The sequence below is a fragment of the Xiphias gladius genome, chromosome 14 (genome assembly GCF_016859285.1).
Source record: "Xiphias gladius isolate SHS-SW01 ecotype Sanya breed wild chromosome 14, ASM1685928v1, whole genome shotgun sequence".
In the NCBI taxonomy this organism is placed as follows: domain Eukaryota; kingdom Metazoa; phylum Chordata; class Actinopteri; order Istiophoriformes; family Xiphiidae; genus Xiphias; species Xiphias gladius.
The window spans coordinates 20,976,152-21,003,172 of NC_053413.1; the positions used below are offsets into that span (position 1 = coordinate 20,976,152).

Sequence of the window (27,021 nt, forward strand, 5' to 3'; positions counted from 1 at the left end):
TATGTGTGCTTTGGAACAGGTGACAATCTTTTGCACATTCTACAGGTGTGTTTTTTTTCTTTTCCCATTCAGAGGTGTTTATGGTGAAACCCAGGGACCAGCATAAACCCCCATATCCCTCGCAGCGCATGAAAAAATGAGGATAAACTGTTTTCTCCCAAGCTGCGGGAACTCTGGAACAGACTGCGAATGGTATCTTTTATTTATGGACGGCGTTGGTTTGATACATAAATAATTTCTTCAACAGGGTGTCGGGGGCTCGCAGTGCCTATCCCAGCCCGGGCTGATTTGCAATTTAGGTGTGGCACTGAAGGCCAGAAGTGCTGGATTTGGCACTGAGAAAAAATAGACAAGAGCTGTGATCATGTGTGACACTGAATAGGCTTACCATCTGTAGCTGAAGAGCCGATTTCTGCCCCAGATTGTATTGAAATGGGGGGACATCAGATTGGTTTGTGGTCGTGACAAGAAAGCAGATTTTTTTTTTTATAGCTTTCGTTTAGTGCCAGAATCTAAACCACCCTGCTTACAGCTGCCTCCGCATTTCAAACATATATTTTTAATTCCATATTTTTTCCCAATAATTGTGCAGAATACTTGACACCCACACCGCCTCCATCACATCCCACAAACGTTTACAGCAGGAGTCCTCCGCAATGCAAGGATAATTACAGATGAAATCGGCAACCTGTATGTTGTGATTTCAATTATTTTATTTTTCTTACTTCCTGAGCTAATGGATGAGTGACACATTGCCTCCTGTTCAGTCAGTTCCAAGAACTCTGAAAGAGCAGTGGAGACAAAGGTATTTCCATTATGTTCCAGCAGAAGCTGCTTAACTTCCTCTTTGTTCTGTCTATTGATTCTAGTGTACTCTGGCTCTGTGTGCCAAGCCAGCGAACCACCCACCAGCTGTCCTTTCGATGTCAGGGATGTGAACAGGAGTTTGATAAAGCCACAGATGGCATTCTGCTCCCACCCCTCCATAAGTGCCATTCCTGATGTGTTGCTACATGAATGGAGCCAATACAATTTCTACCGCTGGAGCTGAAAAATTGATTAGGATGGAGAGGGTCTCATAGATGTTGGTGAGTCAGTGTGCCTGGCTGCATGTGTATTGTACACATAAAAGCACATGAGGTGCACTTTTAAATGCTTGTTCAACCTCTTTTTATTGGTCCAAAGAACACTTATTGAACATAGATATAATAAAAATGGAATCTCAAATCTTACTTTTCAAGCAGCATGAATGCCAATGTTTCTGCCTTTGTAAAGTCTTATTTTATCTTTTATTGAAAAATAGTGTACATACTGTATTTTGAATAAAACGAACATATAAAGACATAAATTTAATTTCAATCCAACATCTAAAAATCTGTTCAGAAGTCCCCTCATTTTCCAACTGTCTTTAGTATATACAGTAGTTAGTTTTGATTTCATGCTCACAATTGTTTGCAAGACAAGGGGTAACTTTTTTTCTTCAAATGGTGGATATCTCTTTTAATGAAACCATATGAACAAACAAACAAGCAAACACACAAGCAAATAAATAAATAAAATAACATCCATTGACAGGCAGCAGGCAGCTCTTGTCCTATGAGAACGGTGCTGCTGCTCAAAGGAGGGGGTCTTGTTGGAAACTGCAACTCTCTATATGGAGCCACACTTGTAATTTAATTTCTTTTGTTACAGTGACAGTTGAGCCAGCAGACTTGTTGTTACAAACACAGAGCTATATTACTCTTGTGAGCAGAAGAATCCGCAACCTCCAACTTCAATTCTTAGCTCTAAATCATATATAGTCAAAACATCCCTCAAATTCATGATTTAAATAGATGTTATACATTCTCTGTAATCCTTGATTTGAAAACAGCCAGGGGAAAAAAATATGAACCTTCATGTCCCCATTTTTAACATAAGCATCATTAATATTCAAATGGTTTTGAAAAAAATGTGTAGCTGGGGATTCCACTGTATACAGCGAAGCTCATCATATATGCACTGCACTAGTATTACTTACAGTGTTGACTGACAGAAAAGTTTAGCTTTCTGTCCCTCAACGCCATCAAGTTGTGCTCTGCGCTCTACTGCTGGGCATTCCGAAGACTGTCATTGATGAGTTGAATATGGATATTGGATTGCTAATGAGCTGAGGGCTCCAGTCATGTCGCTGAGCCTCCTCTTTCCTAGATACTGAATATCCCTTGTCTTATGTTATGTAACTTTCTGTTGGTGCCACCAGTGCTGACATTGGCAGAACACAAGAACTGTTCGTGTCTAAAAATGTCCTCCTAATACCCCCTCCTGAGTCTTAGAAGTGAAAGGAGGAAGGACAAAGCATTGCTGTAACATGGAACTGTAGGGAACATAACTAGCGGACAAAATCCTCAGGTCTTTTCTTTGTGTACTGAATTCTGACCCCTGTCAAAAAAAAAAAAGAAAAAAAGAAAAAGAAAAAAGGCCTATTTCTGCACCTTAACATTGTACCAAGAAATCATTATTATAAAACGTTCCACTGCTGCCATATGTAGATTTAAATATCAAAATGTATTCATACTTGTGATCAGTATCCAATGTACATGCTCTAGACGCCATCTTTACTTTTTCTGTCTCTAATTCTGGTGTAGGAAAAAGGAAGGTTAAATATTCCCATGACCATACTCCCACTGTGAGCAGGCCATGTAGAGGAATTATGGTGCTAAGAATGTCATTGTTAGCAGTGTATTACACCTGCTCGTGAGGCAGAGCAACGGTCTCCATCCAGTTGTTCATCAGCCTTTTGTGCCATAATCTGCATTTAAGTGTCAGAGACTTGGATTTAACCTTAAAACTTCTTTTTGCTAATAGCTAAATACAGCCCAAAGCCAAAAGCAAGTGTCATAAAACACCAATTTTATTGCACCAACATGTCATAAAGGTAATTGTCTTTCTCACCCCCCCCCCCCCACACACACACACACACCTACAACACTGCTCTAAAACTTCTTTTCCTTCAACTGTCACCACAAACAGACTCAAGTGAGCAACTTCACATTCTGCAGCGCCAGTTGAGAGAGAGAAACCTTGAACAAACTATTAAATCACACAAGGTTATACAACTGTAATGCTGGATAGATATGGTGTTGTTAATGTATTTGGGTTAAGAGCATAGTCCGTTTTAGCCACATACGTAAGCTTGATCGACCTTCTGCCAAGCCCGTTCCCCATTAGTTATTGTTGGTACGAATTATGTAGTAGTATAAACTATGTAGTTTATAATGATAACCAGGACAAATTTACCAATGAAGTTCTTATAAATTTTTGAAACAATGGTCCTTGATTTCGGACGGAAATAGACAACAGCAGGAAACTCATTTCCAGCTGGAGATTGTCCATTTTGCCCCTTGCAAAAAGCAGCATGTCAGCTGTAGCTAGCAAGCTTTTTAAGCTAATGTTAGTTACATTAGCTGACTGAAAACGCTGTCTTTGGCTGACTTCTTGCTCTTTCCAACTGACTTGTTTTAAAACGAGGACCATGTCTTAAATGTAAACTTGTAGTGTATAGCATAAATTTGATGGCTACATTGTGCCAAAATATAAAAAAGGAAACAGCATTGCATTGTAGTGTAGTGCTAATTTTTTTTCTAGTATTACAAGTATGATAAGGACACATGTAAGTTTAATTCTAACATAGCCTAACTCTGTTTAGCTGATTTACTTACATACTTATTAGCTACATACTTGGACAAGCAAGACAGAGGTCAGAAGCTTTATTGTTTGTATTTTTAAACAGTATGTTCCACTTGAAAGTTACAAGACATAATAAATATTGACTGTTTTTCAGATAACAAGTTTGGCTGGGGTTGCTGACGTTTAAAATTTCCCAATGGCAAAAGAGAGAGCCGCTGACATTATGCTAAACTCTGATACCATCCAGGACTGGGTTTACACAGTAGGGAAATGGAAAATACTACAGTAAATGTGCTATTGTGAATTTCTTTCAAATTATTAGTATTATACAACCTGTAACCCTTCCAAGTATGAAATGTTCCTTGGCCGTGAAAGTAATGCTTAGTTACTACTATTTGTAATAAACGAATTAGCTGGAAATGCTAACGTTTGTTATATTAGAGCAGATAAACACAGTATTAACTCATTCCTTAGACTTTTGCACATGTGCTATTGGTGTTTGAAAGGCAATCACTGTTTCAGGGAGAAGTTTAATAAATGGTCAGTTTTTTAAGGATTTACTGAAATTACTTGACAATCGTGTAGTTGCTTTTCTTCCAAATGTGTATTATCTTCTGGATAAATAACATCCATTTCTCTCCAGTTATTTTGCACAGTGTATCAACCCATTTCAAATACCTCCTCTTACTTTCCAAAAGTTGTTTTCCAAGGCAATAGTCTCTCTCAAAAAAGGCATTCGCTACTCTTTTCATTGACAGTGTCATTTAATGAGAGGCACTTACAGTAGACTCTTAACACAATTACGTGTTTCACGACAACCTCGGCAGAAAAATTAATCCCTCAAATCAAATTGGTCTCAGTGCTCAATATGTCACCCAGTGGGATGTGACTTTATTTCAATTCATTGACCCTCTATGAATTAAAGCTCATTTCCTGAACACGTCGCTTCGCGGATTCTCCCTCAGCAGGATGCAGGCTTTCAACCGTACCAGCTCAGAAAACTTTCCCCTCTTCCCATTTGATTCAGGGATTAGATCTGATTACACATTTGAGCTGGACAACCTCGGCGACAGCCATGCAATCTCCTTTTTTCCAAGTTTTTCTTGTTAAATTTACATAAAGCTGATGGGATTTTGGCTTGAGATTCTTCTGATTCGCTCATGTTTCATGAGCAAAAGAAAGATGGATTATAGCACATTAGAAAAAACAACCCTAGTCATAGAACCAAGAAGTTATTTGTTGACAGATTCAGTATTTTGTATACTGTTACCAGCAACTGTTGCTTCAGTGAGTTGGTCACAGATTGGCATTGATAGCTTTCGAAAAAAACCCCTTTTAACTGACATTCAGCTATTGTCATCGGCTTGTACCTGTCTAAAATCCATACACTGTTTCACTGTACACATCCTGTCTCAATGGTCATGTTACAGCTTAATAAAATTACTACTGTTCAACAACAAGACAAAGACATGTTTTTCTTTTTCCCTTTGGTGGTAGTGTATTGTGTAAGTGTGTATGTAAACATAGTTTTGACAGCAGCTCTCAAATGAAGAGAACCATGTGCCACACAAGCAAAGAAATAATACAGAACAGAACTCTTTAGGACAGGTCGGCAGCAATAGAAAACAAGTAATACATCTTTTTGTTTTGCGTAGTCATGAAAATATCTGTTTTATACAAAAATTAAATACAGTTACAGTATGATACAACTTTTTTTTTCCCATACAGGTGAGCTCAAGCATGACTACAAAGCCTCTGAGAAAGACAAAAAAGTACTAGATTGGTACTTGTCAGAGGGCTTGATAATAATACATGTGCAGCATTTGGCAAAACAACAGACACCCTTCAGCAAAGAAAAATCACCAGAGTCACCAAAGCACAGGAAGGAGAAAGTGGAGGGGGATGGGGGATGGGGGTGATGGAAAAGGAGAAAGGAGGGAAGAAGAAGATAACAAGTACGGAAGGAGGCAGTGAGGCAAGATGTTTTAAGATGTCCCCGTCCACCTTATTATTTTTTAATAACTTCAGATGATACTTAGAAATCATGTGTCTAGTTTTGTACAGTTTGCTCTCAAAGTGTGGGTAGCTCGATCTGAGTCTCCAGTCTGCCTTAATGAAGTATCAGCCAATGACATCATCACAAAGTGAGGGCTCCAACCGTTTCCTCCATGACATTAAAAGACAGCAGTGACTTCACCTAGCCTTTCATAAATCCTCCTATCATTCAGTATAACAGTATCAGTGCACAACCTGTTAGCAACTCTGTCACCCACCACTACGGCCTTATACAATATACAAAAGAGTTGCTTATATTGTATGCTGAGCACAATGTCCACACATCCTTTGTCCTTCATGTCCTTAAGGTTGAGAGTTCAGTCTCATCATATGTGGTCTTAGGGTCTGGTTGAGGATTGGAGGCCGTTCGGGTCTCTCAGCAAAGGGAGACAATCAACAGCAGGAGCACTACGAGGGTAAGAGTGAGGTGGCAGCCGATCAGGGGATGATGGAAGGAGGCACGTCCCGACAATTGGTCATCACACTCCCCGGGGCCCTGGCAGCGAGCTCTCTCGCACAGGACGCCCGTGAAGCCGGGGGAACAATGGCACCGCTGATGGTGGTGGCACGTGCCGCCGTTCTGACAGCGCAGCATCGCGTTGTCACACACTCGAGCTGCAGAGACAAAGCAAAAAGGGCAGGGGAGACAGGAGGGGGTGATTAATAGATCGCCCAGTGATGGGGCGGCACAGAACATCAACAGGCAGGTTCACAGGGCACAAACTGCCTCTTCTTGTCCTGTCTGCATCGCCCTGTGTCCTCAGAGCACAGCTGACACATTAGGGAGGATGAAGCCAAGGACTTTTGTGAAGGAGTGCAGAGAGGAAGAGGAGACAAATAACCAGAGCACATACTGTATGAACACCAGAATGCAGCCCACAGCCTGTGAACACCCTTTCCATGAATGAGTGTTTATGACAAAGAACACAGACAGACATTTCATGGATTTATGGATATTTTTAGGGGCTCCGGAGGGACTTCAGAGCAAATAATCCTGGCAAAACAAAAGAGCAAACAAACCATGGCAGTGATGAGGTGAGATTAATGATTAGTGAATCAAAGGATGCCGGAGTATTGTGAAAAGGTCCCTCTGTGCAGGACAGTAGAATTAAATTTTGTCTCCCTCTGGCACAACGACACTCAAAGAACGGAAAGAGGAGAAGACAGGGGATGGATACCTGGCTCTACCACACCACCACTACCTTTGATATGCAAATAAGCATTTCCAGGTAATTCACCAATTGCTGTTATTTTCTTCTGTGCTGTTAGCGTTGCAACAAACAATACAGCACTGTTAGAAGAAACGGATGTAATATCCAGGACTGCATTGCTCCAGTGTCCACAGAACATTTCTTTGTTTTGATATAGACTGACTATAACCACCTAAGCTAATATTCACATTTCCAGACAAAAACTCACGACTCAATTATCCCAGGAAGTCTCTGCTGGCAGAGGTGAAATCCTGGAAGAGGTAATGTTTGCCAAGAGATTTCAGTGTAATTGGATATCCCTCCCTACATAAATAGTAATCACACTTTTGGTTTTCAGGAATGTGGCTCGTGAATCAGAATTAACTCAACAAATAATAATTGCAGCTGCAAAAAATTGATTAAAAAGGCATTGATATTGCATTTAACTTTAGTATTTAACTAATATTTCTACCCATTTCACACAGATAACACTGCCGTTATGTGCTTGAAACGTAAATTCCAGATATTTATGATTTACTCTTTTGGCGGATCCACTTTCCATGCCTCGTCTGCCACTACTTTCGACCACCCTTTGTTGTGTTCAAATATTTTTATGTGTTTATGGAAAGATCGATAATGATAGCATTATGAGAGCAAGGAGTCTTTCAGACTCCTTACTTAAAATGCAGAAGGTTTTGTGGCTTTGTTGCATGATAGATTTCCCCCTGTATGATTGTTGAACACTGGTGCAAAATAATGAGTCTGGCAAGAAGCCACTGCTCTTTGATTCAGAGACTGACATCGAAACCTGACATTTACCACTGATGTTTTAGATAGATTAAAAATTTTCTGCCCCAAAACTTCTTTGGATCGATGCTGGGAATATGATATTGTGATGTTTATATTTAGCTGAAAGACACCCACACACACACAAACACACACATACACACAGACACACACACAACAGACCCTGCTATGCAAATCATATCATGAATAAGCTGTTTGTTTGCATTCATTTTTATTTAAAGGTCAAATCAATACTGAACAAGAAAAATGAATTGTGGTGCAGATGCATTTGAGTGTGAGGAACAGATTGTTGATCATTTTCATGATGAGAGGCAGTAGTGCAGCTGTGAAAGGGGTTGGATTAGAATGACTATATTATTATTGGCTGTATAAGAGGCTGGTATCAGCCATTGCTGAAAAAGTCAACTCCTGCCATTCCCTTAAAGGCAGTGCACTGGTATTTTTCAAGTTTGCAGAAAAGCACAACATTTTTCTACATGTTTTGCAGTTGCCTGGTGCTGTGCAATATGTTTGAATCATAAAATGGGTTAAATTGAAGTGAAACTGTGCAGTTGCGCTCAGTTGTATGGAAAATTATAGTGTCTTTCAGCTCATTGTTTTAGTTTTGTAGCTTGTAACTTTACTGTTTTGGTTCACTTTCGCTGCTCTCGTGGGTGCCGTTTTCGGCAGCAGCCAGCGGCAGTGAAAAAGCTTTAAAAACCCACTGAACACTATCTGCTCAGCACTGAACGGTAAACAAACAGAACCATCATGCCTATCATGGGACCAAGACTTCTAGTCAGTCCTCTCATGCCCAACAAAATGAACACCTTACCAGTGCAAAAGTGTCTGTGTATTTGAACTTTGTATGAATGAAAATAGACTCCTGAATCCTTTCTGCGCTGTCCTCAGTGGGTTGAAAATGACCCCCTGGCTACATCCCAAAGAAAATCAGGTTCTCTCATTTTACAGCTAATGGAAAACACCTGTGTTGGGTGTTTTGGTAAAAATTTCCATGGGATCAACTCAGTCCCCTTTGTCTAGTCCACGCATTAAATGTGTTGCCTGTGGCCGAAGGATAATCTGTGTGCCCTCCAGCAGACCCCCAGGACCACTGTCTTTCTAAAAGCATCTGTAGCCCAATTGGTTTGCTTATGCAGAGGCTTAAGCCTGGGGTGTGTTAGTGGAGCCACAGGGCCTGCTGTCATGACAAAATACAGTGTAAAATAAATCTATTATTCAGTGTCACTCAGAAATTTCTGTGTCACGGTTGAAAATTATTGGGCACCCCTGAATTTAAAGTACAGAATTTTATCTTCAAAAATAAATGCAAATAACCAACTGTGTATAATCAAAATATTTTAATTAAATATCCAAGGTTACTGAACAAAAGAAAATTAAAAAAAACTAAACTTGCATAACAGTGAAATGATATTAACGCAAACTTTTTTCCCAGACAATAATTTGTACCCTTCACTAATATTTGGTTGCAGAACCTTTGCCGACAATGGTAGCCTCCAAAGGTTTTTTGTAGCCATCTAGAAGCTTCTTGCACCTGTCTGCTTGTCTGTTTCTGCCACTTTTTCATTGCTATGTGTTCAAGCTCTATCAAGTTTTCATGAGTCCTTTTTGCAATGGCAGATTTCAGTTCTCTCCAACAGTTTTCAGTGTTATTTACGTTAAAACTCATTGCTGGCCTGTTTAAAACAGTTCATCTTTTCCTTTTCAACCATTCTTTTGTGCTGCTGGATGTGTGCCTTGGGTTGTTGTCCTGCTTAAAGACCCAAGACCTTTGCCTCAAACCTAGTTTTCTGACACTGGGTAACACATTTCGCTCTAAAATGCCTTGGTAATCTTCTGATTTCATCATTCCTTTGATACATTCAGTGCCTCCAGTACCACAGGCAGCAAAGCAGCCCCACAGCATGATAGAACCTCCACCATGTTTTGCTGTAGGTAGGGTCTTCTTTTCCATTTGGGCTTCATTCGTCACCCATAAACAAATTGAGGCAGTGCATCCTCAAAGAGCTTTACTTTGGTTTCCTTTGTCCATAGAACATTATCCCAGAAGGACTGTGACTTAACTATGAAAGTTTTCGCAAACATTAGTCTTGACTTTTTGAGCCTTTCTTTCAGTAGTTTTGTCCTCCTTGGCCTTCTTGGACCCTACTTGGTTTAGTATCTGTCGTATGGTACAGTCTGAAACCACCGATGCAGATTGCTCCAAGTCAGCCTGAAGCTCTTTAGATGTCTCATGTGGTGTTTTTTCCACAATCCGCACCAACCTTCGCAGACTTCTCTCATTGAGATTATTCTTATGACCATGTCAAGGAAGCATCTTAACACTTTGATGAGTGTGAAACTTCTTGAAAACATTACGAGCTTTTGAAACAGGGATTTCAAGGCGATTTCCTTGTAGCCTTTGGAATTGTTATGTTTTTGTTAATTCCATTTCTGGTGCTCTCAGAGAGGTCTCTTGTCTTCGCCATTGTGAAAAAGAAACTGGAAACAATCAGCCCCATTTTTATGCATTAAAACCATCACTCATTGGTTAATCCAGGTCACGTGAACACTGAAATTTAAGCACAGGTGAGTCTTGTATGTTTTTTTTATTTTGTTTGAGGAACTATTTTAAATTCATCAAAAGGTTCCCAATAATTCTGTTAAGCATAGATTTTAGGTTTTTATTTCTGATTTCACTATATGAAAGCTTTTTTGTTGTTGTTCAGTAACTCTTGACATTTTATTTGATATTCTGATTATACAAAATTGGTTAATTTGCATTCATTTCTGAAGATATTATAAATTCTGTACTTAAAATTCAGGGGTGCCAATCATTTCAACCATGACTGTATTGATTGGGCATGTATGAAATAATAAAACGTTTTTTCGGTTGGTATCTTCAATTGCTATCTATTATTGATAAAGTGCACATCAGTAAATCTTTGAGATTTTTGGCTACATATATTAAATAGACTTTACTCAAAACCGTGTGGTGTGGAATTTTATGCATTTATACATGCACAGCAATCATCAGCATAGCTATTTGAAACATATACCTTTTTATTTAATTGTTAAAGTTAAATATAACATTTGATTATTATCAGAGTGTATATTGAGTCATAAAGAATGTTTGATCATGTAGAATTGCACTTCCATAAAATTGGAAGGCTTACAAGAAATGTATCTGAAAAAGAATAATCAAAATTAATTACACAGATCCAGATATATTTTTACCTTTGGTCTTAAGTATAGGTCAAGCCCCCAAAACACTGGATCCTACACTTCCCATGATGTAAATCAATGGTGTATTTTGCTAGACACTCTTCCTGGACAACTTTATCTTATATTTGGGGGGGGGGGTAGTCAAACCTGCCCTGTGTGACTTCACTCACTGTCGGACTTGTGCTGGCAGCAAGTGAGAACACAGCAATTCGAGCCCTGGCTAAGCACCAGCTTACTCTCAGGGAGACATATGTGCACCTCACTCCTCTGTCAGATGTGTGACATTTTAGCAATATAACTGTTATGACAGATCCATCCTTGGGCCTTGGTGTGGCACGAAGCAACACGGAGAAAATTCACCACAGCAACAGCATAACAGTGATAGCCAGTAAAGACAAAGAACTGCATTCAATTTCACATTGCTACTTGTGTGACTGGAAGCATGATGTAATTGAAAGGTTTTTTTAACCTTTGTTTTTTAAACCTATGTTTTTTAAATGTAATTTTGTCTTGACATACTGTACCACAACTTGTAACGAACTATTGATACGACTATTGTGTTAATTAGAACACATTTCATCTACTATCATTCTGAAATATTGGATATACTGCTACTTCTATTCTGACTTATTAAAGGGGATCTGGCAGTCTTTTTTTTTTTTTTTTTTGTCTTAAACATGTCCTCAGATACTCTGATATCTCTTGATGTCCTGAGATACTCTGCAACTGAAGTCTCGGAGATACAGAAAATCATAGTGTGACAACAAGATGAAAGTCACAAATCAAAGTCCTGGACCATAGCTCCTGTCACTCCTGTTTGTGGAAGATCTAGATTTTATGAGGGGAGAAAAAAGAATCTTTTGAATAGCCAACCTTTTTTAAATACATCACTTCATATTAACAGATCTGATATTACACAAATCACTGAGCTATTTTGCAGTCATTTGAAGCCTGAAACTAGGTTTTAGAATTAAAGATTCCTTTTTTACTAGAAACATCGTGCAGAGACAGCAGCACCTCCATTTAATTACATCCAGGGGAATAAAATCGGGTTTATTGTGACTTACTTAATATTTTTAAAGGGCCTTTATAACTACAGATTCACTAGTACAATTAACTATAACTGAAGACAGTTTTCAGATAGAGGATCTGCTAATTATATGCACTGAGACGGAATAGTGTTTCTTCAATTACATTGGATCAATATCTTTTGCCACAATGTCAGGGTAAGCTGAAACCTGCGTTCAGCAATGCCTCCTGTTATCATATTAACATGAAGGCTTCATCATCAGTCATGACCTGAAGCTCTGAAGTTCAGTATAAATTGTCAGCTGCATAGTAGCACTTGACAGTGGCAGGGGATGCTACTGCATCTAAAGACAGAAAGTGCCAGATTTTTATTTTACACAAGAACAAGTCCTGCGTTGGTAAATGCTTGTCAAGTCAGAATTGGAAGATTAAAAACATTACATTAAAGAAATGTTACCTTAGCTTAACAGAAAGACTTGAAGAAGGGGGAAACCAGCCTGCCTTTATCCAGAGTTCAAAAATATGCCTACCAACACCAATAAGGCTTAACATGGTGAACCGCGATGGTTCAATCCTTATATGGACAGATATAGAAAAACAACAAGCTGTGGTTATACAGGCTTTATGTGTTGTAACAATTTCTTGCCAAACAATGGCAGGGCATAGTAACTTCCTGGAGTTTCCCCAAATTGTTTCTAGGCTTGTCATGCCGGCTATTTATCAAGAAAAAAGTTAAAGCACATAATGATTGCTAATTACTACTAGCTAAAGTTAATTACCAATGTGTTAATTATGCTAAGCTAAGCTAGCCGTGAAAGATAATCAAAATGTCTCACTATTCCATTAAACCACTGTTACTTTTTAGGATGGTTTAAAAATACGTAAAGTATGTCCATCATTGGTGATCACAGTGGTTTACTTAAATATACGTCACTTATACTGATCAGCCAAAACAATAAAACCAGTTAATGGTTTTAATGTTGTGGGGGAAGAATATTTTTTTATTTCCCAACAATCACATTTGCAAAGAGACCCTGTCCAGGTTAAGATTTTCAGTTGGATATTTAGCCATTGTACTAAAGCTGAAACAAAGATTTGATTAGTCGTGGTTGATAGACAGAAAATTAATCGGTGCTATATTGATATAATAATAAAGCAACAGCATAACAACAGCATTTTTCAAGCGAACACTAAAAACATTTTCTGCTTCCAGCTCCACAAATGTGAGGATTTACAATTTTTCACTCTTTCATATAATTTTTCCTTCCTACTGACATGGGCCGTTTAGAAATCTTTAAGTGCAAGAAAATGAAGAACGCCTACATCCAAATGCTTTCATGAGATTGGTATAGGTTAGATGGATCAGTTCCCGGCTTCTTTTCACCTGTGATTACAGAAAATACGGGATTATTTTTTCATGGATGCATCTGATCCACAGCTTTATGTGTCCAGAAAATAGTAGGAAACACCCTCCCTTGATCGCGGAAATCATGAAAGTCCTCTTTTTCGACTTTACACTCTCTACACAGGTTATCTGGGCCTGGGGATTAACTGGAGATAGCCGGAGATCAATCTACATGCCTCCAGCCCCCCCTCCTTCCCTCTCCTTCTCCTCTTTCCTTTTTTCCTTGTGAAGATGGCAGAAAGGGTGCACCCCCAGAGAGCATTCTGGGTAATTAAAAGGAGGGCATGATCAAAGAGGTGAGGAGGCTGTGGTCCACTCCCTACTGTGTTCTCACAACAAAAAGGTCTGCCTGGTTAGGACTAGCGTGTGTTTGTGTGCATGCAGGATGAAAGCATCTGGGATTTGGGAAAACAATCTACTGCATACTGCTGTTTGCATATTCTACATTACACTTTTTTCCCCCCAAATTGCCAATCAATAAGCAATCAATTCTTTCTTTGTATTGTTGATGTCATGCTGAAGTTCCAAAGCCTATAAGCCTACCTTGGTTACGATTTGCAACACCAAGAGATGAGGCATTTGCTCGATCTGTGTAAAAATGGGAAAGGTTATATATTACACTGAGTTGTCATATAAGTCATGCTGTTATTTAGTTAAAGCACAGGGACAGCATGCATAGATGCTCGGTTTTTTTTTTCCATTTTTTTTTTTAACAATAATCAGTTTGTTATCTGGGCTGATTTGCCTCAGTATTATTGGAAAAATTCTGACATGTGCTTGGAGTACTAAATAGGCCAATGTAGAGTAGCGTGCATGCAGCTTAAATGAATGAATTTTCCACAAGACGAAGGCAGAGACATGTTCATATGGTGGCTGTTTTTGTTATCCAGTATGAGGAGTCACCTTCAGGCATCAACATGCATAGGGATGCATGGTAGGGAACCATGTCTTCATAAAAGATGGTTTTCTTTTTTCTGGCTTAGGGCAAATATCTGTCTGTTCACTTAGAGCAAATATTCTAGTGTGGGAGGGAGAAATCATTCTCAGTAGTGCCTGCTGATTCTGGCTGTAACATGCGGCTCTCTACTATAGCATTTTATGTACTAGCAAAAGTTTTATCTCACTAGGTAAAAAACATCTATACTTGAAAATACTGCTGACCATTTTGCAAAACCATGCTGCAGGGTTTTAACACATTTTATTACCTTAAAGCAATGGATGCTTGGGAGGTTTCCTGCCTTCCAGGCATCCATTAATTTCCATTTATTTCTATACAATATGAAAATCAAAAAGCCACTTAAAACCTGCTTGTGGAAGTCAACACGGAGACCCCATGATTTTAATGCCATATGAAAATGAATGGAACATTTGTCGCTATTAAAAATGCATTGGAGAAAAGTTGGTTCACTTCCATTCAAAAAAGCTGGATATTAAGATGAAATTCTACATTAATGCCTTGTTAGGATTAATTTTTTTCTCACTGTGGGAAACATACTGATGAATGATAATGGGCACCATTTCACATCAACATCATCAGTCAAACAAGAGTTGGTCATCACTGAGGGAGGAAACCATTAGTCAGCATGTCAATTTAAAAAGCTTGATCAACTTACGCACTGGTCCATGATTACTGGGAATACCTGCAGAAAGAGCAAAGAAATAATGTTTCATTAAAGCATGGACTTATTTCATTTTACTCTTGAAACTTTAGTAATGAAACTGCAATAGAAAACAGCTTTGTTTGTGCTGTTTGACTTGAATAATTCAAGCCCACCAACAATTATTCAATTGGTCTCCACTGTGTCCACTGATTAGCAGCAGCCATGGCTTTCCAGAGCACCGGACCAATGCATGGTCCAACATCCGCCTTCCTCTGATGATAATAACAGGTCTGCCGGTGACGAAATGTCAAAAAAATCAAAACTCTAAATGGGGAAAAAGTCTTTTCATCAGCGTTTTAGAATAAACATGTTGTCAACAGTTTGTTTTCTTTATCTGCTATTGGCTTCTCTTAAAAGGTAGTTGTTGGTCATTTTTCAGTATCGTCTTTGAATCAACGAATCTCTGTATCAAATGAGTCGAACAGCAACTGCAAATAATTTAGTGTTTGTTGCAGTCGTCTCCGATTGTCAGGTTGGTGGGATTTCCAGTATATAGAAAACTGAGATAAGGCCAATCAGATAAACTGAAGAATAACAAAAATACGTTCAAACGTTTATCTATTGTCTCTTTTAAACAGAGATCCTGCTATTCTGCCGTTAAGAAGACTCCTCATTATGCCGGCTTTGCTTGTTTACACTGAACTAAACAAAGCCGGCATAATGCCGACCCAGTGTGTGATTTTAGAAAGCATGCTGCGTTCTGGAATGAGAGGTGTGGTGTGTAACACAACGGTGATGGCGTCTGTCCCGCCATGCCAGCTCTCCCTTTTACACAGAGGTCGACCTGGCTCTGACTACCCACACTGCTACCGTTTATACGGAACGGCGAGGCACAAGATTCCTGCCTGGAACACGCTGTATTAAAGGGTTGCGATTGTCAAAATTCCTGACTCTAACAAGAAAAACCCCACCTGTCTTTAGATTTAAGAAGAAGAGTATTTTTAAGCACTGAACTAGGTCTTGTCTGTGGCCTGGAGCTGACTCTGGCAGCCCTGATGCAGCCTTTGTCCGAACCACACAGTATGTTTTATGTTTTATGAGTATCTGGCTGTGGGTCCACCATCTTTGTGTGATGTTAATGTCATCAGCGAGCAAATCCTACCCCACAATTACTGCAATTTCTGATCCCTTTCACTAGCTTTATCGCTTCGTCCGTCTGTGATTATGTTTCTGTGGGGTTTTCATATTGTTTCATATCACTTCATTACCAGTTTGGGGCTGTCACAACAACTGCTGGCAAGAGCACAACACTGCAGCGGCAGGAAAAACACTGATTTCAAGCTCCAATTTGCAAGAAAGCAAGCAAACTACAATTCCTAACCAATAGTAGTTCTCTGTGATAAATGGAGGCCAAACAATATTGCCCTTTGAAGCCAAAACACATTCTACGGTCTACAGTTTGATCAAACTCTCAGCCCTAACCTCTCTTAACCTGTGAAACTGTTTTGGAACACAAGATGAGTTGACACTCCCTGCAAAGTGGACTGTCAACATAATTCTCGAAGTGATTCCTCTTCCCCTCTGCAGGCAACTTACAGATTTTTATTGCAGACTTCCTTTTTTTTTTAGGGAAAACTTGGATTTGAATCACTCTCACTCACTCTCTGCTGCCAACAGCTACGGCCCATAGTAACACAGGGCTCCATTTTGGGCTGGGATTTAGTAGATGAAGAGTCACGTATGTCACATACATCTATATGTGCAGGGATTTGAATATGTAATAGACCTCGCCCTGTTTCTACCTATGAGATAAATGACTCCCATGATTAAAGAGGAAGACTTGATGACAGATGAAAGCTATTAAACCATAATTACATTTTGCATGTTCAGCATATTTGTCTGGATATGAGGGCTGTATGTTTAATATCCTCATAGGAACTATGAGCTTCACATAATGGATAAAGGCAGGTTAGGGGCTGGGCTTTACTCATGAGAGAAATAAGAATAATTCAAGACAAAAGTTTGTTCATTCAACACCTGGGGGACCAATATTGTTACATCACTTCCATGTGCAACATTATTGCATTTTATGCCACTACCAAACAAGTGCTAATATTGCTTTTGATATGGCTAGACCTTGGTTTCATCAGTTCAGTGCAGATGCGGCCAAGTGTTGGGTTTTTTTAATAACGGCCTGTCAATCTGACATTGAGCACCACATTATACGGAGACTCATAACACAGAAGAGGTGCGGTGCAGGGGTAAATCCAGCAATATCTACTTAGAGTTCACAAACATTCCCGCAAACAAGCTCCCACAGACAATCAAACGTGTTGCATGTGCACAGAGGAGGATAAATACTGTTTACTGCACATACTGTACATGCATTCACAGCCACAGACTCTTAAGACACATACTCATACCAAACCCTGCCGAATCCTCCAATTCATCGTCAACAAACAGCCCAAAGAAAAGCAAGAAAAGCCCTGTTACTGCACATATTTACTCAGACAAAATCAGTGGATCAATAGCAATATTATATCTCTGTACAAACCTGATCGGAGCAACATGTCTGAGAATTCAAGTAAGACAATCAAACTGAGAATCTGAAAAAGCTCCTGTCAATCCCCGCAGACTGCTGCCATGAGAGTTTCTGACTGCAAGGCTAAATCAGTGTGAACAGAGGACCAGAGGGCTAGATCTTCCACCATCTGGCCTCGCCTGGCCATCCACCACCACATCCCTGAGTGGCTGTATTAGATTTATTGAGGCAATGAGCCCCCTGCCTCAGGCGTGGGATTTGATAAATGTGACTCAACTCCCATCCAAGATTATAATGGGGATAATGCAAAAGAGCACCTTCTGCCTCAGAGATACCGTGTGAACAGGCAGAAAAACATCAAGCATTAGTTCACACTTGTCATGGAGTTGAGGAAGGAATGCTAAATTCAGTGGCAAAGTATTGGAAGGAGCGCTATTCACATTTATTTAATACTGACTGAATTAAACATGAAACGGCTGACCCGTGATGCAAAGTCTATAAACCAAACAGGTGCACAAGAAGCAGATGTATGCAGCAAATCACGATATCTAAACAATAAAACAGGTCCTTTATCAGTGACCCTTTTGAGTGCTCAAAAAAAAAAAAAAAAAAAGACTTGTAATGGGTTTTCTACACTTCCACCCTCATGGTTAAGAATTGGGTAACATTAAGCAGCTAAGACAACCTGGTTAAGATGAGCTTGAAGATTCATTCTTGATCTGACAAAAAACGTCAATGTGATAACAACTAGCAACCACGCGGCAGCTGAACAACTCCATTCACTGAGGAAGACCTGGAGATGTCAGCTTGGAAAGGCCTTTGAAACAACAATTGAGTTAGACCCGTGTTGAGAATTGTTTCTCAAGCTACTTGGTTGAGGTTAAGAAAATATTGTGGTTATGGTTAAGATTAAGGAAAGGTCGACATGACGTTTAATCAATACTGGTAGGTGACGAGACTTTGCTTCGAATTGGGTCTTTCTAAATCACGTTGCCTCTAAAATTTGCTCTGCGTTCTGTCTGAATACACGGGAAGAGATTTTGTGACAGCTGAACTATACATGCCCCTCTTCTTCTGAGAGAGGATGCCATTATTTGCGGGATTGTAACAGTTAGGCTCTCGTGACAACTTAAACACAGGTCATTCTACGAGTCAACTGTGAGTCTTCTTACACAACAGGATGACTGTCAAGTCTACCCCCCAGAGGGAAACACTCCTTAATTCCCAGCCTAATGACTGTACTGTATTCTGTATACTTACATGCTCTTTAATATCCATGTCAGCTCGGTTTATAGTGCATATTTAGCAGTCTGGCTTTGCCAAACCAAAGACAGTGCTCAGGGCTACATTTGGGAGAGGTGCAGCCCAGAGGCAAAGAGCTCATGAGACGTGCAGCGATCCCTCAAGGGCAGGCAAAATTAAAATAAAATAAAAGGTATGGAGTTTCAGTATTGCAGCCTTCATCAGATACCAGTGACTGCTGTGACCAGACTGGAAATAGAGTGGTTTGCCCCTACCAGCCCTCAACAGTATCACTAGTAAATTAGCTGCATGTTTAGTCTATATCTACTGAACAGTAGAAATACTAACATACTCACATATATTTGCAGTTCCTTTGGGTATAGGGAGGTAGGAGCCCACACTCCAGGCTCTTCCATGGTAGTGCCTCTTACAGCGGCTGCAGTCTGGCCCTGTGGTGTTGTGTTCACACTCACAGCCCAGCTTCCCCTTGTCAAACACACAGCTGTTGGCATGCAGGTTGCACTTGCACCTGAGACAGAAAGATAACAACAAAAGATAGAGACATGAATAGGCATCATTCTGCACCCATTGAATCAATACCTTCTGGAGGGAATACACAAAGTCTGCCCTTGCTGCAACGTTTGTTTGTGCCTTTCAAATTTTTTGACAGGGCTAAATTGAAATCCTGGTGGGTTATCTGACTTTGATCGTGCCTCCACAAAGATTCATTATGCTCTCCCTCAAAAAAACAAGGCTTCATTTGTCGCTGCCCCTGCGGAAAGAATAGCGATGCGAATAAGGTCACTTTTGCCACTCTGAGAGCCAAATGAAAGACACTCTGTTAGATTTGCTAATTGAGCGCAAAACAGTAATCTGATAGAGAGATTATAGCATAAAGAGAAGCAGTGTAGCCTGAGAATTCTCTTTTTTCTTTTTCTTCAAAGTAAAAGTGTTATTTGGCAATGGAGCCGTCAGGCAGGAAACCCTACCGGTTGGTGGAGCTGGTTTATTAGACAGAACAGTGGCAGAGTTGACAGATGCTCCTGACAGGAGAGGAGAGAAGGCCTGACGGCTGTCAACACTCCCCCAAACCCACCCCCCTTTTGACCACATGGAACAAACGTGCTTGTGTTTCCAAGCCTGTGGAAAAAAGAACAAATTGGTTGCAGTTTGAGACTCACTTGTAAGGGTCTAACAACCTGAATGAGCAGAGAGTAAATTGCACGTTCGCAGAATATTACCTATTTGATTTCAGGGAGACGTGTTTTACTCCCGGTGAAGAGCTTCATCAGAGGAAGAGCAGGCTGTGTTTGTTGTCACATGAGACATTACAGTTTCATATTCTAGTTGTATTGCAAATATAAGTGTCCGTATTTGATTTTGCTCCTAAGATGGTAAAAGGTTACAACCAGTAACCTCAGCTTCTTGGGAGGCCAGGGGGGGCTGATACAGAAACAGTTGGGGAGGGAGCCATCGAGAGGATCTGACACCGTAGACCCCCCCCGGGGTTTGGGCAGCTCATGGTTTCACATCGTGCCTATGTTTGTTTTTACAAAGTGCTTCCGAGGAAAGATTTCTCCCGTTTGAGAGGGAGGAGCTGGGTATCTGTTGCCTACAATCACCGGTGAACATGAGACGGAGAAATGACAGCGGCAGTCAGAAATACATGCATTCTAATTGACTTCCTGGCCCTACAGTGACATCTCACATTAATGATAGATAACTGCGGGGAACGAGGCAAACTATACCTTGTTCTGTATAGCTGATAAGCAGCTGTAGAAAGTCTGGTCTGGTAACGTTACTCTGGAGATAACACTTTATTTAAATCCCTCCTATTTAGCAGTTACAAACGCTATACACACAATTACTAAATGTTTATAACACTATTGTATTGCAAATAATAAAAATGAGAGAATGGGTAACAATTTGAGTAAAATAAAATATTCATATATTGACTTGTAACAATTTTAGTGTGTAATAAATCATTTAAGTACTGTTCAAGGACAGCATGTGTATACAGCATGTTTTAACTTTTTATAAATGTATTTAAAATTGCTAAAGACATGATCGAACTGTATATCATTCCAACTATGTGATATTGTGTTATCATTCATTCAGTAACTGTTTATCCTTTATTTATGGACACATGAAGTAAAAATTGAAAATAAATACATTTATGTACTATAAAAATATAGATTATATCCATTTAGAGCTATGCAACAGTGTGTTATAGTGTGTTATAAACATTTATTAAATGTCTGGTAGAGATTATAAATGCTAAATAAGGGAGTTTAAAAAGTGCTGGACCAAATGGCAGAATTAATTAATATGGAATGCAAGTAAAAGTCCATATTTTTGAATGAGCATTGTGATCAATATATTGTGAGAAACATATGTGATGCGAGGCGCTCACTTGGTAACAAACGTACCCAAAATAGCACAAGAGATACGAGCACCAGAACCAGTCTGTAACTGCTGCCGGTGCAGCAGTTATTTTAGGAATTATACAATAGGATTTTGACTATTTTTAATAACTCAAAGTAGAGAAAAGTCGCCAAATTCTGAACTTATCATACAGAAGTTCACATAAACGGTAGGTGATCGTGTAAACCTTTCAATTCAAGCCAGAAAAGAGTAAGTGTCATTTGTAAATCCATAGTTTTCCGCAGCATCAGCAATATTAAAGTTGAGAACAACTCCCAAAGGCTATCTATAAAAGAAAATCCCCATCTTTCCTCAGGTTAATTGCTGTCTCACAATATTAGCAGCCATAGTGGATGCAACTGAACACGAGCCCACGACTAAATGCTGGTGCCTCTTACCAAACATTCCCCATAGTCCTTAACTTTTTAATCAATTAAAGTCCCTGCTCCATAAAATTAATGACTGGGTGTAGCTCTTCTGCCATGCAGACAGCAGCAGCTCCCTGAAGTCAAGAGCTATGAGATTTGACCTTCCATTTAATTAAAAAACCAGCAAAATCTGGATCATCGGGCCCGACCAGCGCGGGGACCACGTTGATATAGGAGAGGATGTGGACTCAGGGGAGCTCTGGGATGTGATGCTTTTGCCACGGGCATTATCATACTGAAATCAGAGAATTCCTCTGTCCCTGGTTCAGGTGACAAAAAGGGAAAGAGATCCCCTGTATGTCAAGCCTTTTGAGCTGGCACCATTACAAAGACACATTTTATAAAGTTTTAATGACCTTTTATCCCCAGTTCAGCCCAATAGCAATTGGTATTATCCATTATCCAAACCAGTGACCCTCCCTTAGGAGACACTAGAAATCATCTAGCTTCTCTGCCCTTCCCATCGACTGCACTCCTTCAGCTGTGGATTAAAATGAAATGAATGCTGCCATGGTATCGGCGTAAGTGTGTTTTCGTGTGCAAGAAAGGGGCTATTGGGAGTCACTACTGGACTCTACTTACAGGCTCAGTTAACCCAAATTACAAAAAACAAGACAAACAAACAGACAAATAAAACCCCCACATTTCCTCACTTACCTCTTATCTAATCTTCCATGAAGATCAATTTGGTTTTCTATGTTTAGGTTTTGAGATATCTGTGTTCTGAGTTTCCAGTCTCCACCTCAGTAGAATGGAGTTGAATAGAATTTAGTTGGTGGCGCTCATAGCATTGAAAATTGCATTTAAGAAAAATCTTCTCTGTCCAGAAAAAAGTCCAGATTATACTGGATAATCCAACAAACATGTTGTTAACTGTTTCTATATTATATTCCTTTGCTATAAAGTAGTTTCAGTGAAAACTGTTCACAGCAAAGTCTGTGAATGTGAAAAGACATACTGTTGTTGAATTTTATAAATTACATTTTTTAATGCTGTGAACACCACAAATGAAATTCCCTTTACCTTCTTTGCACTGACGTGGAGGCGAGGCAGGAATCTCTAAGACAAACACGTCAAAACAGGAGCAAATAAAACCTAAAGTATCTGCATCCTTAAATCCTATTCTAGATAAGTAAGGAAAGATACAGTGGGGTTCAAAAGTCTGAGGCCACTTTCCAATTCACTTGAATGTCTTTTTTGTAATTTGAATGGACCAACTCAGTTATACTGCACATTACCTCCTTAAACCTTCACACTGAAAAAAAAAAGACATTATACAGCACAACACTGAATCTGATTTTTGCTGCTGGAAAAAAATCTATAACAATCACAAAATGTAAATACTTTAATTCCCGACCGACCCCAACCCTGGCTGCTGCCTGTGTGTGGTTGTAGAGAGGCTGAGGGAGTGGGTGGGGCTGGGTAACGTCCTCTTGTATAAAAGCTGCATTATTTTTTTTTCCCCCACCTGAGGTGGGCCCGCCCCTACCCTGCCTCTGATTGGCTCTGACCCAGAACTTAAGGTAAGGTATAAACAAAAGTCCTACTAGCGCCAGTGCTTCTAGATTTGAGAACCACTGGTTTATTGACTAATGTTAGCTAAGCAAACCCTAGCTATCGTGCCATCTGCCGCTGGTGTATTCGGACATTCTTGCCAGTGAACGTGGTTAAGCACAGCTGAACTACCAGCTTACAGCGTTTTATCTAACGCCTTTTTTTCTATCGACGTGAGAGGGCTTTTTAAGGTAATACGTGATTTTGTCATGTAGGCATAGATGACACGAGTTAAAGGATGTTATAGGATACTTGGGGAGTGGGTAACACAATTTCAAGAAAAAGCGAGATGGTCAGACCACCTGATATTCCCTAAATGAATTGAAACACTTGTTTATTTGTACAACCAATCTGCTGTCATCCGGCTGCTGGTTTATTTTATTTGTACAACACAAAGTGCCAAAGATCACGGCAGTCAAATAAAAATACAAAAAACAGAATGAAAGAGTAAAGTAGCGATTAAAGTCTGGTTCCATAGGCCTCTTTTAAACCGAGATCCCGCTATATTGGCATTAAGAAGACCCCTCATTATGCCGGCTTTGCTCATTTACACTGAACCCAACCAGTGTGTGATTTTAGATAGCATACTGGCGTTCTGGATTCAGAGGCGTGACATGCAACACAACCGCATCTGTCCTTTTACACAGACGTCGATCTGGCTCCGTGACTACCTCCGCTGCCGGCCTATTGCTGGACCAACAATGCCCCACCTCCCCATTCCATGTTTGAACCTTTTACACAGAACGGCGAGGCGGAAAAAAGGCGCGACCTTCCCGCCTTGAACAGGCTGCGTAAAAGGGGCTATAGGTTTGAGAATTTTCAGCCGCCCTGCAGGTGTCCATTTTGTCCAGAGCAACTGTCTTAACATTACTGATAAAAAATTTAATTTCTAATGAAAATAAATGTTTGCAGTAGTCACACAATGCAGTTCAATTCAATTAAATTTAGATAGAGATAGACATGCTTTATTGATTGAGGGAAATTGTCAAAGGCTGGAGTGTCACGGGCAGAACAGCGGTGCCCATCCAAAAGAAATTTGGCTCAGCCCCAGATGGTCTAGGCTTAGCCCCATACCTTGTCAAATCCTAGAAATGCCTCTGCTCTTTATTAATGTGATACAGATACTGGTCTTGATTCTGACTATAGTGTGGCCTGTGAATGTCAATGCTACAACTTTCACGATGAAAGAAGATGAGGTTCAGGACCAGTTTATGTTGATATTCTGGGGTAGACCGCCGCAGTGCCCTGTGTCTGGCTGCTGCCTAAATGTGGTTTCTCCTGGCTGCTTGGCGCCGTGTTGACAGGCTCACTATGTCTAACACAGCTTTTCTTCCTCGTGACAGCTCCGAGCATCTCTGATTCACAACAAGAGAGGTGCGCAGAACTCGTTAAATAAGAACCTCAAAGCAGAAGAGCCTGAACCGACAAGTCCGGGAAACTTAAATTTGCGGGAAACTTTCATTGGCTAATTTTCAAGTTGAACCATACAGTGACTTCCAAGGAAAGTAACATTAAAATCACTGAATCAATAAAATGTAAGTTTTGCTAAACGACTGTAAGTCAGTGATGATGGTCTTAGCCACATTCACAGTTATCAAACCTTAAACTGTTAATGAATAAATAATCTTTGTCAGCGCAAAGCGCACAGTATATCCCTGAGGTAACTGTGGAAGAATAAAGAGTGTTATATAACTACTATTTGTCGCAATACCTCTAAGGCAAATTCACAGCCAGTATATTAGACTGAGCTGAATGTGTTTGAATAGTGGGAAATTATGGTTATGAAAGACAAATTAAGTCTAGTAGTCTAAGGAGCAGATAAGGAACGTAACAGAAGTCATGTTGGAGAATTTGCATGAAAATAGTAAGTAAATATTTGAATTCCAAACCTGTGGATTTTAGCCAGTATCTTCCTTCAGATTTTGTTAAATATCCCGCAAGTCCACCCACATGTGTTTTCACTTATTTCCCTCAATTAGACCTCTCAGGATGGCGTGGGCATGTACGGACCCCGCTTGATTGACAACTCGCTGACTCTCCAGTTGTAAGACTGAACAAACACACACCATTTTCATTTGTACAGGCCTTTCTTGTGTAAAATATTTCGATATGCCAAAGGTAATAAATGATAAAATTTAAGATGGCTGAATTTCATTTAGCCGCTTTACTTTCAAGGTCCTAGTCGTGTGCATGCTGACTCTCTGTCACACTAAATGTGTTACCATCCACTTTTTTATGACATTTTCCTCCCATAAAAAACGACCCCATAGGTTGTTTATGCAAGCAAGGTCCTATCAGAGGGTGGGGGCAGACAACCTACAGGAATATGGTTGTTTAGGTTGGAGGACTTGTTGGTTTTTATGAGCATTTTCAATTTGCATATAAAGAACTGGAATGAAAACATCTGAAATTTGAAGAAACTCTCTAAATACTGCAAAAAAGTGTTTTTTTGGTTTTTTTTTTACCTGAATAAGGTGGAAAAGTTGGTGTATCGATTAAAAACAAAATGTGACTAAGTGCAATGGAAACAGACAGAGCAGACTTAAATAAATCCTGACGTACATGAGGCATGTGACTTAAACGTCGCTGAAGAAGAAGAAAAATGGTCGCCAGTGAAAGCATCAGATCTGTGTGGACCAATGAGTGGACTGTAATCTTCCTCCAATTAATACATAAAATAGACATGCATGCAATATTTCCACCACCTTTGCACACACGTTATAATTGTTTGAGGTTTCGCAGACGCTCTTTTAATTATGTCATCTTGTTGTGCTGTCTTCTTCTGCAGTGGTTTAATGACATCTGACTGGACAATTATCGTGGTGCACCAACTCCTAATATTCGCATAATGCTGGGAGATGGAAACATGCATTGATTTCACATTTTCTTTTGAGGATTATCTGGGAATTCAGGAAAATTTGCAGTACATTTATATAGAAACTTGTCAAGTGTCATGGCTTATAGGGACACTAGAATAGAACAGAGCCGTTGTTAATGTTATCAGTAACGTGTTTTTCCTACAATGACCAATCAAAACGTTTCCTGTGAAAAAAGCCTATTTGTGCATTGAGTTTGATGACCTTTCATCATCACTCGAAATGACTGAAACCACTTGTTTGGGTGTGCAGACCATTGGCATTAAAGATGAAGAACGCAAGCGTTTATAGATGCTTCAGTTGAAAGTGGGCTAAGTTTAGATGAAACGCTGTTCTGACATACTGGTTATAAATAACCATTGCTCCAGCAGCATTTCAGTGACTACGTTTGCTGAAACAATGGGCGTATGTTACCCAGATGCCCCCAAAGAGTTTACTTTTCAACCGACTGTAGCCCAGTTTTAGCCTGAATGCCTAGATATCTTTTGACCTGCGAATCACCACACGACACAATCTATTTTTGCGCTTCTACTCCTCTTTTGCTAATATAAATCTCGGATTGTGTTATGTGAACGATTGCTGATGCTGACGGCACTATATGGTGTGTCACATTAGCCCCTATGGTTCAACTTGAGTTCTCTTTCTCTGTGTGGAGGCAACGGTGTGATTGACCTAATAGTTTGCACCTGCGGCAGGGTATAAATACTGAGAGTCCTTCAGGGCCATGCCACATACTGATGAAGGGCAGGTTGCTGGGGTGTTTTGCTAGAAACTTGTACAAAATGGTTTCTGAAATTAAAATCAACTTCTCCTTAAACCATTGCCTGACACCTGCCAATGTTTATGCGGACTTTATCTCTACAATATTTTAAAATGGAACGCCGATTTTCTTTCTTTCTTAACCAGTGAGCGCCCCAGTGAATGATAGGACTGACTGAGCAAACCGGTCTCTCCCTCAGCCGTATATCTCACCTGTTCCTCACTCAAGTTGCCCA

General features: G+C 39.9%; 2 protein-coding genes across 2 annotated transcripts in view; one reads left to right on the forward strand and one right to left on the reverse strand.

The window, feature by feature from the left end:
• Positions 1-3,912, forward strand: part of LOC120798656 (guanine nucleotide exchange factor VAV3-like) — a 57,569-nt gene extending 53,657 nt beyond the window's left edge. The window contains exons 26-27 of the transcript XR_005708731.1: positions 870-1,088; positions 3,824-3,912. The gene's annotated coding sequence lies outside the window, so the exon portion shown is untranslated. The remainder of the gene's footprint in view (positions 1-869; positions 1,089-3,823) is intronic.
• A 1,467-nt stretch (positions 3,913-5,379) lies between these two features.
• LOC120799218 (netrin-G1-like) overlaps positions 5,380-27,021 on the reverse strand; it is a 59,989-nt gene continuing 38,347 nt past the window's right edge. Inside the window, exons 3-6 of the mRNA XM_040144202.1 lie at positions 19,101-19,273; positions 14,973-14,999; positions 13,903-13,947; positions 5,380-6,339 (exon numbers count right to left, since the gene is read on the reverse strand). Of these exons, the coding sequence (XP_040000136.1) occupies positions 6,101-6,339; positions 13,903-13,947; positions 14,973-14,999; positions 19,101-19,273 (484 nt within the window). The 3' untranslated portion in view covers positions 5,380-6,100. The remainder of the gene's footprint in view (positions 6,340-13,902; positions 13,948-14,972; positions 15,000-19,100; positions 19,274-27,021) is intronic.